The following is a 15,152-nucleotide window of genomic DNA, read 5'->3' on the forward strand; positions in this document are numbered from 1 at the left end:
AACTTAAGATGGATCCTAGACATAAATATAAAAGCTAAAACTATAAAGCACTAGAAAGAGAACATAAGAGAAAGCATTCATGAAGTGGGGGTAGGCAACTATTCAGACAGGACTCAGAAAGCAATAACCATCAAAGAAAAAATTTATAAATCAGATTTCTTCCAAATTAAGTATTTGTTTATTAGAAACACTATTAAGAAAATAAGCAATCCATGGCCTGGAAGAAGACAGTGGCAAATGTATATCTAATAAAGGAGTTGTATCCAGAAGATATAAGGAACTCCACAATTCAATAATAAAGACAACCCACTTCTTCTTTTAACCTCATCAACATTTATTGAATTGTGAACCGTTGCAAATACTGCTGAAATCTCAGACTCACTCACTCCAATCCCTCTCTCAGTTTCCGCTTGAAAAGGAAGCCTAGAGAAGGCACCCCAAACACCAGAGGGTAGAAGGGAGACATGGGAGAACGCAGGGAGATGGGACATAGGGGGAAGAGGAAGGAAGGAGCAGGACCAGCCTGCATGGTTAGCCTCCTGGGACACACACACACACACACACACACACACACACACACACAGGCAAAGACCAGGGGTGTCCATCTCTGCCCCCACCCGGTGGCCGTGAGGACATCAGGGAAGGACCAGGCATCCATGAGACATTTCAGTCCTTCCTGTCATGAAGCGAAAGCCCACCTTTTAAACGATGGACAGAAATCTTAAACCCACACTTCACAAAGGAAGATACATGAATGGTCAGCAAACACATGGAAAGATGCTCAACATAATTAGTCATCAGAGAAATGCAAATTCAAACCACAATGAACTAGGACTACACACCCATTAAAATGGCTAAAATTAAGAAGACTGACAACATCAAATGTTGGTGAGGCTGTAAGCAACTCCTGTGCAATGCTAGTAGAAATATAAAAGAGTATATCCACTTTGGGAAAAGGTTTAGCAGTTTCAGATAAAAATCAAACATACACTACGCTTTGACTTGGAAATTCCACTCCCAGAGAGAAATGAAACACATGTTCACAAAAAGGCTTGTACAAGAATGTTCACAGGAGCCTTATTCATAATAGCTCGAGAATGGAAACATCCCACATGTGCCTCAGTAGGAGAACGGATAGACAAATTGTGGTGTATTCATACAAAGAATGAACTACTGATACATCCAACAACATTGGATAAATCTCAGAAACACACGGAGCAAAGGAAGCCAGACACAAGGACATGCTGTGTGATTCCATTTATAGAAATTCTAGAAGAGGCAAACTAAGGTGGGAAAAACAACAACAAAGCAGTGGTTGCCTCTTGAGTGTGGGGAGGAACTGGGAAGACATAGAGGCACTTTCTGGGGAGACGGAATGTTCTGAATCGAATGAGGAGTGTGGATTACAGCTGTGTATCCATTTGTCAAGTTGTACAGCTGAGATTGGTGCATGTCAGTGGATGTAATTTTTACCTCAAAAAAGCTGCAAAAACATAATAACTGAGTGAGGAGTAGGAAGACATAAAGGTGATGCAAGAATGTCAGGATAGGGCTTCCCTGGTGGCGCAGTGGTTGAGAGTCCGCCTGCCAATGCAGGGGACACGGGTTCATGCCCTGGTCCGGGAAGATCCCACATGCAGCGGAGCGGCTGGGCTCGTGAGCCATGGCCGCTGAGCCTGCGCGTCCGGAGCCTGTGCTCCGCAACGGGAGAGGCCACAACAGTGAGAGGCCCGCGTACCGCAAAAAAAAAAAATGTCAGGATATTGGTAATTGTGTGTGATGGATACGTGGAGGTTCATTATACGGTTCTCGTTATATGTGTTTGAATTTTTCCATAATAAAAAGTTTTGAAAGTGTGTATGAAATTAAAAAGTGAATTGATGTATGGATCATGGGTTGCTCTGGTTGCCATACTTTTCTGGGCAACGTTCAATTATCCATATTAATGGGGGAGGACAGTGGTTGAAGATTACAAGCTTTGGAACCATTTACTAGCTCCATGGCTTTGAGAAAACTTGATTTCTCCATAGTTCAGGTCTGTCATAGGGCTTTGTGAGGTTTAAATGAGACGAAATATGTGTAAAGTGCTTTGCCAAGTCCTTGCTCAATAAATGTTAGCTATTACGATTAGCGGAGGGAAGATGTGGCAGAGATCACTTTAAAAATTTATTTTTACCTGGCTTTGAAAAAATCCTTTTCTGTGTAATTTGAGTGTGACTGTTTCTGATATTTGAGGAATCGATATGATGGGATCCCACTGGGGAAGGTTTGGCTGAGAAGAAATTAGAAAAGCGCTCCTGCCCTTGCAGTGAACTTGGAAATTAACACCTAAACTTTATCTCCATGAGGTTGTCTTCAAATTCCTAACATGAAACGATGACGTAGACAATCCCAAAATCTTTTTTTCTTATTTGTTCACTTTTTGAATTTGAACTTTTTTTTTTCTTTTCTTTTGGTAGCACCTGTCTCTGGGATGTTTTGCTTGGGCCAGTATTTAAATTGACCGTTTTGTAACTTCAAAACAGCTAGTGGTAGGGAGAGAAGGCTAAGATGTTGGGACCTAAAAATAGCAAAATAAATAATCCCCAGCTGGCTGATAAAAAACCAAGTATATAACCGTATTCACTCTCAGGCCTGGAGAACACTTGATTCAGCGTCTTTTGTTAGCAGCTTCTAACTCCAAGCCTTCACATTGTTATAGGAAATCTTTTGCTTTATAGCTAGAATTCATAACCTCATTCATTCAGGGAAAACATTTTGAGCACCTTGTTCATCCCGGCCGTCAGGCGCTGGGGAGGCGAGGCCGAGCACGGCCCTTGGCTCTAAGGCTGGGACACACTCAGTAAATAAGGATGATCTCATGGGGACACAGGAAGGGTTGTCAGGGAAGGTGTCTCCGAGATTCATGGGTGCACGTCCTGTCGGATGAGAAGGGCTCTGTTGGTCTCTCTTTCTTGCTTTACATACTGTTGGGTTTTGGTGTCATTTTCTTTAAAGGACCTAAATGGAATTTGCCAGACAGAGCTGGCTTTGAAGACTGATTTGTGGTGACACTCTTTCCACTTCACATTAGTTTCTCTGAGTACCACACATATTTCGTTGTAGAAAAGCAGCTTTCAGCCCATCTGCTCAGGGTCAAAGTTCTCCACACACCCTCACGTGTAGCAGAGAGGTTCCCACGCTTGGGCTCTGGGCGCTGGCCTGTGATTCCCTCCTTCCCTCGGCCCCTGAGGGTGCTCACGCGCTCTGATCTGTTTCCGCCATCTTCCTCCTTATCCTGAAATGTAAGGAGCGTCTTTTCAAATGGAATTTGGCCTTCCCAGGAGTCTTCTCCAGGACATCTTGTTTTGGAAACTTCAGTGTGTTATGCCCCTTTATCTTGCATTTTTATAAAACCTCTTTTGTTGTTGCTTTTTCATCTTTTTTCCTCCGCTTTTTAAAAATAGAGGCATTTATACTAATTAAGGTTATAGCCGCTGCTTTACGTGTGTGTATTATTTTCCACGTTTCTTCAGGATGATTTTGAAGGGCTTGTCTCCCTCACATTCTGGTTTCCCCAACTGTACTTCTGAAATAATTGGCTAAATTTAGTTTCGTTTGAATAACTCAAACACATATCACATTACTCCACACGATTTCTGAGTATTTTAATTAGCTGGGTTTTTTTTAATCCCTCTTTTACGTTTTCACAAATATTTATTGAGCACCTACCATTTCCTCATGTCAGGATCGGGATTTTCTCAGTAACCTGGACCCTTGCTTCTCACCCTCCTGCCTTCAGACACCCCCCAATCCTGCCTTCAGACACCCCCCAACACACACACACACACACACACACACACACACACACACACACACACACACACACCTCTCCGTGTCCTTCCAGGCCTCGCCGCTCTGGTGTCCCTGTGGTCAGGCGGTGCTCCTGGGCTGCTCTGGCCCGCGGCCCTCTCTGCCTCGTGAGCACTTATCACCTCCATCACTGGCTTGGCAGTTAGTCATAAACAGCCATGTGACATGTACCAAACTTCTCCTGTACTGTCTTCCACGATTACTAGAGTCTTTTCATCTCTGGGTCCTACATCACTTAATATAGTACTGTCTTCCTCCTGAGTGTTCAAAATTTTAGATTTTTTAAAAAAGATTAATAGCTCCTTGCCTTCTACTTCTCCAACTTTAGCTTCAGGCACCTACTTTGGTTTTCAGATGATCAAGAAAAGTTTCTCCCTTTCCCAAAAGAATAGTCAACCAGGCAGCTTTACCTGCGTCACCGAGGAACTCATCTGAATTTATAGATGTGTTGGAACAAAATGAGCTGACTGGCCTCCAGTGATTTGTGACCTCTTACTTAGAGACAGAACTCAATTAGGTATTACACCACCAGCAACCCCCCTTTAAATAGTTGCCTAACAGATTGCAAAAGACTGTGCCCCAGGCTTTTATGGAGCACAGCTTCTTAGTGCAGTTTCTCAGAATATAAATCAAGGGCAAGGTTTATAATCAAATCTCATAGGTTTAAGAATCATTTTTGCTTAGAAATCAATATAATTTGATCTCAAACAGTTCTTGGGACTAGAGGAAATATTTTAAATTCCTTTTGTCTGCCTAAAAAACAAAAATCAAAAGACAAAAACCCTCTAGAATTTCTACATTCCACAGATTTGTCTTAACCAGTGAAGATGAAAGGAAACATCTGTTCAGTTCCCCTCTTTAAAGATCTTCATAGGAGGAATTCTGGGCATGTGAAAGGAGTCAAGGTCACAGTATAGGCTTCCATCTACAGTACAGCCAGGTCTGGACAGGGCGTTGCAAGGAACTCAGTTCTGGCTTCCTGCTAAGGATAAGTAGAAGGCATTTACTCTTCATTATGTGGTTGCTTTCAACAAAATTTATGAGAAAGCAAAAGGAAGTTTCTAAACTACTGCCATATGGCAAGTACTTGGAGCACTGAAATGAGACTAAAACCCAATCAGAAAGAAGCATAACCTATTTAGGACAAGACATCCAGGCCTCTTTTGAAACTGAAGCATTTCCAGACCTTCTGTAAAGACATATAGGCTGATTATACAAAGGTATTTCTTGAGTATAACATTTAGAAATAAAAGTCAAACCTGAGTGACAAAGATGACCTCAAAACAGTCTATTTGCTGTCTGTCCTTTGCTCTTGTTAAGTAAGTTTCTTCCCTATTAAAGCTACTTTTGAAGCTTCTTTTTCCTCATCTTCTGTACAGAACAACTGGTATCATCACCCCCTGGTACAAATGATGGCTTTTCAAAATATACCCTTGTAAGAACACTTGATATGTATCTTGTTTAGTCCATGATTCTATGTGTCTTTTTCCATTCTCACTGAAGCCATGCTGAGCTAGTCTTACTAATCCATTATTTTTAACCTTCTGACAGTTTTACTTACTTGCATCACTCCTTATTCTGGTACTTTCTGTATGAATGGGGACATTTTTAAAACAAACAAATCAAAATAGATTCCAGCTATTTTCAAGATTGCCCTGCCATGTAAGCAGTGGCTTTTATCTATCTTTCCTATTCTGTTGACTTTCTGTTCATATATTTATAAAGCACTTTCAAATCATGAAAGCCTAATTTCTTGAGAGTCAACATTTTGTTCAGAATTCCTCTCTTATAAAGTCAGCATCTGTAGAAGGCTGGATCTGAAGGACACACTTTAATACTAAGGTGGGCAGCAAGGGAAGGTGTCAAGTAAGTTCCCTGACTCCTCTGCTATGACCTGGATGGTTTAATAAGATCTGAGTTGATATCTTCACTAAGGCTTATAAGTAACAATGCTGTGATTTGTATATTGACCAGAGCCTTGAGCTTTTTTTTTTAAAGTTATTTATTTATTTATTTTTGTCTGTGTTGGGTCTTTGTTGCTGCACGCGGACTTTCTCTAGTTGTGGTGAGCAGGGGCTATTCTTCGTTGCGGTGGTTTCTCTTGTTGCGGAGCACAGACTCTAGGTGTGCGGGCTCAGTAGTTGTGGCGCACGGGCTTAGCTGCTCCGCGGCACATGGGATCTTCCCAGACCAGGGCTCAAACCCATGTCCCGTGCACTGGCAGGCGGATTCTTAACCACCGTGCCACCAGGGAAGCCCCGAGCCTTGAGCTTTAAGTTGATTTTCTTTTTTTTTTTTTGCGGTACGCGGGCCTCTCACTGCTGCGGCCTCTCCTGTTGCGGAGCACAGGCTCTGGACGTGCAGGCTCAGCGGCCATGGCTCACGGGCCCAGCTGCTCCGCGGCATGTGGGATCCTCCCAGACCTGGGCACGAACCCGTGTCCCCTGCATCGGCAGGCGGACTCTTAACCACTGCGCCACCAGGGAAGCCCTAAGTTGATTTTCTGATTGAGCTGATAGATCTTTTCTTATCCAGTCCTTCATGTGACTAAGCCTGCCTGTTCACAGAATAGTGGTGCCGCCCGTGAACATGAAACAGAGCAAAACCAACTGGACCGCAAGGGGAATGAACCCCTGACCCTGGGCTCATTAGCTCCATTCGTAAACCAGGGCAGCCCAACAGTCAGCCAATTAGTGATTCACTTGGCAGGATGGGCCAGACCCATGTGCTGATCCAGTCCAAATCCAGGAAAGTCTATCAGAGGAATAGAGTGGCAGCTGTCAAGAGCAAGACTCGCTTACTTCCAATTTTAATGTTAAAAAAATCTTGTACATTTTAAAACTTGAATCATACTATGTGTTCTGCAAGCTAGATTTTTGATTCATCATTAGGTTGAGATTCATCTGTGTTGTTTTGTGCATTGGAATTTATTCGCTATTTTGATTGCATTTTATGACTGTGTTATATTTGATCCGTGCTCCCGTAATGGACACTTGATTTCCGGTTTTCTGCTATTATAAGTAGTTCTGCTGTGCATATTCACGTTTGTGTCTTCTGGATTGCACGTGCAAGAGTTTCTCCAGGTTCTATACATACCTAGGAGGGGAACTGCTGGCCTATAGGATACATCTTTAATTTTACCATTTGATATCAAAGTGTTTGTGCAGGGCTCTGTTCCAGTTTATATTCCCACCAACAAGTATTCCAGTGATTACACATCCTGGCCAATACTTGATATTGTCAGACTTTAAACATTTACCAATGTGGCATGTGTGAAGCTGTATTTTAGTTGTATTTAAAATTTGTTTCTTCCTCCATTTTCTAGAACACTGGTAGAGTTGCACAGTTCTCTGTAGATTTACTGGCCATTCAGCCTTCCTCTTTTGTGAAGTACCCAGTCTTCTGTCCATTTTTCTTTTGGCTTCGTCAGTGAGCATGTGTACTTAACATTCCAGATGGTAACGCTCTGTCAATTATGTTGCGAATCTCTCTCCCAGTTTGATTTGCCGTTTTACACTTTATAGTATCTTTATAGTTCTCATTTTGATGGAACTGGTTTGTACTTTTTGTCTTATTAATACACAAGCTCTTTCCCCACTGTCACAGAAATGCTCTCTTACGTTATCTTTTAAAAGTTTTATTCTTTCCCTATTTAAGTATTTAATCCATCTGGAGTTGACTCGGACTACTACATTCATAGATGAGGTGAGTGGTCTAAATTCCTCCCATAAAGATAAACACCAGCACCGTTTGGTGGGCAGTCCTTGTGTTTCATGCTGGTCTGCAAGGCTGGCTTTTGGAAATCAAGTTTCCCTACGTGGGCATGTTTGCTTCTGGGGTCTGTTCGGGATCTTCGATTATTGTATTTATCTCTGTGCCAACACCACACTTTCCGTCTAGTGTTACACGACTTCTTGCTGTCTGGTGAGGCCTCACCTGTTGTCCTCTAGGAGCATCTTAGCTATTCTTGGCCCTTTGTGCTCCTGGAATAGAAGAAATGCTGTTTTCTAAATGTTCCTTCTACGAGCTGAAGGATTCTCCAGGATTCTCTACTGAATTTGCAGTTAGACGAGGAAGATAGAAACAAGGTTTAGATGTTCTGAACAGTAAATATCAGAGTAAATGTTGTTTACTTGAATTTTACTTGGTCATAAAAATTAAGTTCATGAAATTTAGATTTGAGATGAGAATTTATGCTCAAGGTGTTTTTTTAAAAAATTGTCCAATATCTACAAACCATATTAATACAGATATGTTAAACCCGTCTGGTTGGTCGTGCTGTTTTTATCACAAATTTAATTAACATTGAACTTGGACTACTTCCCTGAGCAGTAATATAGATAGTGCTTGGCCAATGAAGTCACATGAGACCATAACTAGAGCTCATGAAATAATGGTCTCAAATTATTTTAAGTGCTTGTAATTTTTCGTAATATGCAGGCCCAGGCCCAGATATCAAAAGGGAAACTCAACTAGGGGTATGTGTGTGTGTGTGTGTGTGCGCGCACTCTGGTAACTGTTCAGTAAGGGAATAAATAGAGAATTTTAATGTACACATTCAGCCTGGGAAACTTTGTATTGTTTATTAAATAAAGCAGAGAAAGCAAGAGAGGAGTCAGCACAGCGGGAAATAAGGTCACCAGATAAGGCTTCTTTGCTACCCTGTTTCCTGTTCTGGATGGCTCTGCCGTCCACTCGGAGTTTCATTCCTCTTACCCAGCTTGACAGTTTCCCATTTCCTGTCACTCTCTGTCACCTACCCCATTCTTGAGCTGCCAAACCAAAGCAGTTCACACAGATGAAGACAGTTAATTTGTTGAAGAGCACAGAGCTTTCAGTAAACACCTTCTTCCTGCACAGTACTGTGTAGAGATGATGGGAGCTTTATCAGCGGAATGAGAACTGGATCAACTTCGTACTGTACATGTCATTAGGTCTACACCCAGATAGCAAGTCAGCTCACCTCTGCCTTTCTTTGCAACTATATAGCTGCAAAAAGAGGGAATGGCTACAGGAGCCACAAAAATGTTTTGGGAGGGGGTGGCAGGATTTTTTGGAATCAGTGTCTGCATTTTTAGAGTAAAGCAGAGCACAGACGGCAGCTGTGCGGGGTCATGTGTGGAGGAGAGGCATTCAGGAATTATCAGTGATGATACTCTGTCACAAAGGGATGGATTTCAGAAAGCCCTGTTCTTATTTTCTGAATTATCAAAGTGGTGAAGACATTACCATGTTTTGATTGATGGTCTAAGAACAGCAGCAGCCCTTGTCAAACTTAATTATAGGGGGTAGAAAGAATTATGAAAGGTACAGGATAAGGATGCATTCCAGAGAATCGAAAAAGTTTTGAGTTTAAAACAACCTAACATTTTACTAAGAAACTACTACATTCAGTGTAGGTACGGTTAACTCTGTGTGGTTTTTCCTACATAAATTAAGGGTCAGGAACCTAGGTTGGTCTGATCCCACTACATCACTGATAACTAAAGCACCTTAATAAGACTTTTAACATTAAAAAACAACTATGGAATACAAAATGAAATACGCACCATCTGCTACAGTGTTGCCCTTTGTCCTGTGTAAGAGCAAGTCAACTGCCAAGTGGCTTTCCTTCTACAAAAGTTCATGTCTCTGGGGTTATAGATGTGTTAATTAGCTAGGTGGTGGGAATCCTTTCATAGTGTGTACCTACAGCAAATCACAATGTACACTTTAAATATCTTACAGTTTTGTCAATTATACCTCAGTAATACCGGGGAAAAATAAGTTCACGTCTCTAGGTACCTGACTTGAAGTTCAAGGTTTTGTAAAAAATAATTTGTACTAAGTGAAGATTACTGACTAACTATATCAGGGGCTTCCAGCTGGTCTCTAACCTCCTGATTTAAGAGAGTCAGAAGGGAGCTTAGTCTCCCATCCCCTGAGCCTTCACGTCCACTTAAAGCTGAGTCACTGAGCAGAAACCAGAAACTTGTGTTGCTGCAGACCCTGCCAGTGTTCTTTTCATGGACTGGTATCATCTCTGTAGAGAGATCACCACCACTAGGGTTCCCCAGGATTCATGAAGGCTTTGTTTTTAATACCACTGGACAGGGAGATGGAAACCAGGGTTCCACTTCTAGCTCTGCCTTGGCACTTGTCAGTTATAGCTGTGTGACTTCAAACAGGTCACTTGGCCTCTCTGAGCTTCACCTGTAAAATGAGGTTGAATTGCACAAATCTTTAGATAACATATGTGAAAGCACTTAGCATGCCCCTTAGTGCACAGTTGGTGTGCCAAAAATGTTTGTTTCCTCCGTACTAAACTATGCTGAGGCTGAAAAATTCTAAGTTGTAATGATTCCTTGATTTCCAAGATGGCCATCACTATATTCAATAAACAAATGTATGTGAATTGATCCTAGGTAGAAACCATGAGGCTCAGATCCAGTCCTCAAGGAAGTAATCATTTATTAGGGGCAAGAGGATATACTCAATAAAGATGATTGCTCTTAAGTTCCAAAAAGGACCAAATTCAATGGCAGTTCAGAGTTAAGAGAAAATTTTTGGCTACAAGGAAACTTGGAAGTATTCATGGAAGAAAGAACACTTGAGCTCTTTCTAAAATGCTACAGAATGCTGAGATTTGTACAGGTGGAGACTAGAAGGTTTGGGGATGAAGACATCCCAGGTGTGGGGAATGACTTGGAGATGGGCAAGTGCAAAGTGTGTCTGCAGCCGCCCAGTCTGAGTGAAGTATGCAGAAGACTGTTGGGAGATAAGGGTGAAAAAATGTGACCTGGGAAACAGGCCACAGAAGACCTCTGAGCACTTAACTGGGGACTTTTAGCTTTTATGCTGTAAGCAACCAGGAGTTATTAGAGCATAACCTGTTGCTGTGCTGGGGCTAAATTAATCTTGAAATCACTGGGAGGGCAGCGGGGCAACCAGAAGCAGGGAAGTCAGCACAGAGGCTCCTCTCTCCCTTGTGGGGAGGCCGTGGGACCATCAACGACTCGGGCACGCCGTAGACTAAATGTATTTTAGGGCTTTTAGCAAGAGACTGTACAAGTTGGTGATCTGTACTTAAGGGAACGTATTATTATTATTATTATTATTATTTTTAATGGGAAGGCGCTCTTAAATTTATGTTATGACCTGGCCTTAGAGTACAAAGAAAAGCCATGGAGAATGTGACACAGACCAAAGACCTGAATTCAGGGGATGGTGAGAGCAATGACAAATGAAAGACACTGGGCTGCATGAGGGAAATATCAACAGGGCTTGGCCTGATTAACTGCACGGGGTAAAGGAGAAAAGTTCAGAACTGAAGTTCTGAGTCTGAATGATGATGGGATAGCAGTAACAATACGGAGTCAATTCATAAAAATTGTAGTTTTTGAAACTGAGTCATTTTGCTGTTTAAAACCAGTTCTGCCCAAGTCAACAGTGCGGTTCATCTGTCATATTTCTGTTTATAGCTACATGTCTAACAAACATATAAATATTTTACAGTTCATTCCTAAGTAGTAGGAAAAATGAGGGGTTTCTATTTTTTAAGTGGAAGACTCCATCTTAGAGATTAAGTATGTCTGTCTGGTGACACTACAGAATACTAAGGAAGCTGTTCTCACAAGCTGCAGGTAGAGCACTTCCAAAAGGCAAAAGATCACTTCTACAAAGTTAACGCCATGTAAACAGTAAAAACAAGAAGTACAAAAGAAACATTAAATAAAAGATTTTGCTTTTATTTAAAATAAAATGCATTTATACAGTCTTTAAACCATGGATTATTGAACAATACTGGTAATCTACCCCCTCCCTGGCACCCTTTTGGGCTACGTGAGCTAGGAATTTTCTGACTAGCACCAATGCGGATTGTAACAGCGCAACAGACTAGAACACAGCCAGTCCAGGCATTCGGGTTAAGGACACTGTGGCAAATCATGACTATGATGAAGTCATCCTTAAGTTAGCAGATATTAAAACTGCACATTAATTATATTTTAAAGAGCATTTAATTAATTGCAAAGATGCAACATCCAAGCCATTTGCTAGTTGTGAGTAGTTTTTTAAAAAACTGTACAATCTTTCTTATAAAATTTGTGTTTGTACATTAGTTACACAAAATGCATACTTCATAGACCTTTACTTCATATTGTAAAGCAAAGGCTGCATATTTTAGGCAGACAGTGAATATGCTGGTGAATACTAAAAGTGTTGTAATACAATATGGTGTAAAAATAAAAACACAAGACAATATACACACATGCTTATTCAAGGACAAAAACAAACCAGGCATGACGACTAACAGCTATTTCCTTCAAGATCAAACAACGACAGTATTAAATATCAGGCACCTTCTGCAGGCCTGATTTATTTGGGGGGTGGAGTTGGGAGCAGACAGACGACAAATGGCGACCAGAAGTATAGGCTGTTTGAAAAATACGAGGTCAAATTAAACATACATTAAAACACATGCATTAAACATGATAAACAGACTTCATATAGTTTAAGCCCTGGATAGCTTTAAAGTAGATGGCTTGAGTTTCTTACATACAGTTTGGCTAGCTTGAATCAGTGATGTTTTGTTTCTGACTTGCCCACTACTTCAGTTTTCAATTCATGGCCCTAAGGAACGTGTGCCATATTCAAGTCCATATATTGTATCATGACAGCGATTAATAGTCGTGCTTGTTAGTGCACATATTAACTGGTCTGGTAAGGCAAAAATGTTTTCATGATAAAATAATAAATTTCAAGCTTACTTTATTAAGCAGCATATAACAAACAACAGCTTTTAAACTTAAATAACTGTTATGGCCATGAAGCTTCATTACACAGCGTTTCTGTTCACACCCAACCACTGGTAAGTTTGTAGAACATCTCTTCATCTAAACTCTCGTTTTGGTCTTTTGCACGTGTTGAGAGAAATATGTAGCCACCAATGAATTCATGAACCACTTTGCAATCTACTTCAGTACAAATGAAGGACAATCGTACTTCATCTGCAAACTCTACAGTGACCTAGAACAAAGACAGAACGATCAGGCCCTGCAAAACTCCAGATGGTTGGGTCCAAGTGAAACTACTGTGCTTAAGGTCTGTCCTTACCACAAAATACTTGCTGGTCCTCAAATATGTTTTTAATCCTAAACTAATAATGCCTTTAAGTCCAAAAGCATAACTAAAGTTTACTAGCCCCTCCCCTCCTCCTTTTTAGTTTTCTTGTTCTGAAAAGGAAGACTGAATGCAAGGGGGCTTAGGTCATTAGGTTCCCAAATGGTCTCTGGTGATTCAGTTAATGAGAATGTCTCTCTTGAAGTCCTGGGAGAAAACCTACTTCCTGTGTTTAATATCTGCTTTAGATATTTAACCTTTAGGTTTCATGTTTGAATATTTCAGAAATACAAGGTTCTATGATGTAACTGAAATCGATACAACAAACCCAGCGACCCTAACACAGATGACTTCCTAGTAAAACATTCTGTTTATTTTAAATGATAGTCATGTAGTCCAAGGCTAGGGGCAGCATGACATGCCAGGCTTGAGAGCCCCAAGTAACCCAGTGTGAATCCTGATTCTGTTACTAAGTGTGTGGTCATGGACAGCGACTGCCCTCAGTCCTCTAAATTCTAGTGTCCTCATCTGTAAAGTGGGGATAATCCATCAACCTTACAGGGCTGAGGTGAGGTTTAGAAATATGGTACGAATATAAAACATCTAGTATCATGCCTGGCACAGGCATTCAATAAAGAGTAGCTGCTATTTGTGAGTGGAAATATTTATTTCCACTCACAAATACTTACCTAAAGAGAAATATTTATTTATCCGTTATAGAAGGATAACCTTAACGATGAGGCAACAGTGTAACATATTATGTTCTTAGAATTTAATATCTAGGCTAGTTATGAAATAGGCAAGTTTAAGTAGGAAATGAATAGAATTTATAGGCCTTTTTCTTCTTCATTCATTCATTTTTAGCAGACGAACTACATACGCATTCAAGTAGCATAGTTACAGCTTACCATTTTTATTTCCCAGTTTACATTCCACTGTTTCATGTTGCTGAAACGCCAGGTTTTAATTGCATCTCCTGTACTGGCGTCCATCCTAATCAGTCTGTTGTATGCAATTCCAATAAGTTCTTCTTTTTTGCCCCCTTGGAATCTACAGCATTAAAAACATAAATAAATGTTTTAAAACATGTTGGGGGTGGGAGGGGGACATGTTGGTCTGTTTTTCTTCAAGACACGTGTGTTTTAATTCTAAAAAAAAGCACAAAACAGAAATGCAATCATTTCGAATTTTTGATGAAACAATTTTAAGTATAGAAAATACATTCCAACATTCTTTAAATTTTACTGTGTAACAGGTTAATGGGTCTCAGGAGGTAGCTTTAAATGTTCAATTTCTAATTATATGAAGTAGATTAAGTAAAAAGGCACAGATTATGGTTTACACATAGGTGCTTAGTAGAACCACTGACCTTGCAATAAAGTGTGTGATGCCGAATTCTGGTAATGACTGCCAAGCTTGGATAAATCTCATCTTGGCTTCAATTAGACTCATCTGAGCTACATTCTGATGGGCCTCCAAGATTCTTGCTGTTATCTAAACATGATTAAACATCATCTTTACCATTAGATATTATTCTTTCATGATAGAATCAAGGCAAAAAAGATTAAAACATTGAATTATGTGCCTCACCCAAAATTATGTATTGCAAGAGTTGGAATTAGAAAATACCTGAAGCTACATTTGGGAATTTTAGTAAAATAATGACTTTCCAAAATAAACCTCAATATATATTTTTTCTTAATTTTAGTTTCCATATGTCAAGAAACAGTGAACTATTAGGACTGCATAACTGCCATTCTTGAGACATATTCAAGTACACATACATATGATACTGCATTATAAAACTATATTTTCTAATCCTCATATACATGACGGGTTTTAAATTCAGTACCAAGATAACATGATCAGAATGAGTACCTGGCATACAAGTTTCTAGCAGGAATAATATATACTTTTAGCAGCTTTAAAGTACTTGAAATCACTGTAATAACTTTAAAATTTTTCTAAAGGAATCATCAGAAAGGTTAATTTTTTAATTTAAATTATACTCACTTTGGGATGACTATTCCCTCAAAGAGTAGAAGGAAATTAATCCATGAGGGGAGACTGTAGCTAGGGCTTTAAATATTTTTAGTTATTTTCTTTTTCTTTCTTTCTTTTTTTTGTAAATATGGAGAACTTACCAAATCTCTTATATAGCCTGGCTGTAGATGGCAATGCGAGGAAAAGAAAAAGGAAGC

At 40.2% G+C, this 15,152-nt stretch overlaps 1 protein-coding gene across 2 annotated transcripts in view; it reads right to left on the reverse strand.

Moving 5' to 3' along the window:
- Nucleotides 1-11,558: 11,558 nt before the first annotated feature.
- Nucleotides 11,559-15,152, reverse strand: part of FERMT2 (fermitin family member 2) — a 70,365-nt gene continuing 66,771 nt past the window's right edge. Inside the window, exons 13-15 of one of the 2 annotated variants that reach the window (XM_032621775.1) lie at nt 14,321-14,445; nt 13,860-14,001; nt 11,559-12,265 (exon numbers count right to left, since the gene is read on the reverse strand). In XM_032621775.1, coding sequence (XP_032477666.1) covers nt 12,161-12,265; nt 13,860-14,001; nt 14,321-14,445 — 372 coding nt within the window. In that variant the 3' untranslated portion in view covers nt 11,559-12,160. Of the gene's footprint in view, nt 12,859-13,859; nt 14,002-14,320; nt 14,446-15,152 lie in introns of both variants that reach the window. The other variant, XM_032621774.1, reaches the window with a different exon arrangement.

The sequence above is a fragment of the Phocoena sinus genome, chromosome 2 (genome assembly GCF_008692025.1).
Source record: "Phocoena sinus isolate mPhoSin1 chromosome 2, mPhoSin1.pri, whole genome shotgun sequence".
Lineage (NCBI taxonomy): Eukaryota > Metazoa > Chordata > Mammalia > Artiodactyla > Phocoenidae > Phocoena > Phocoena sinus.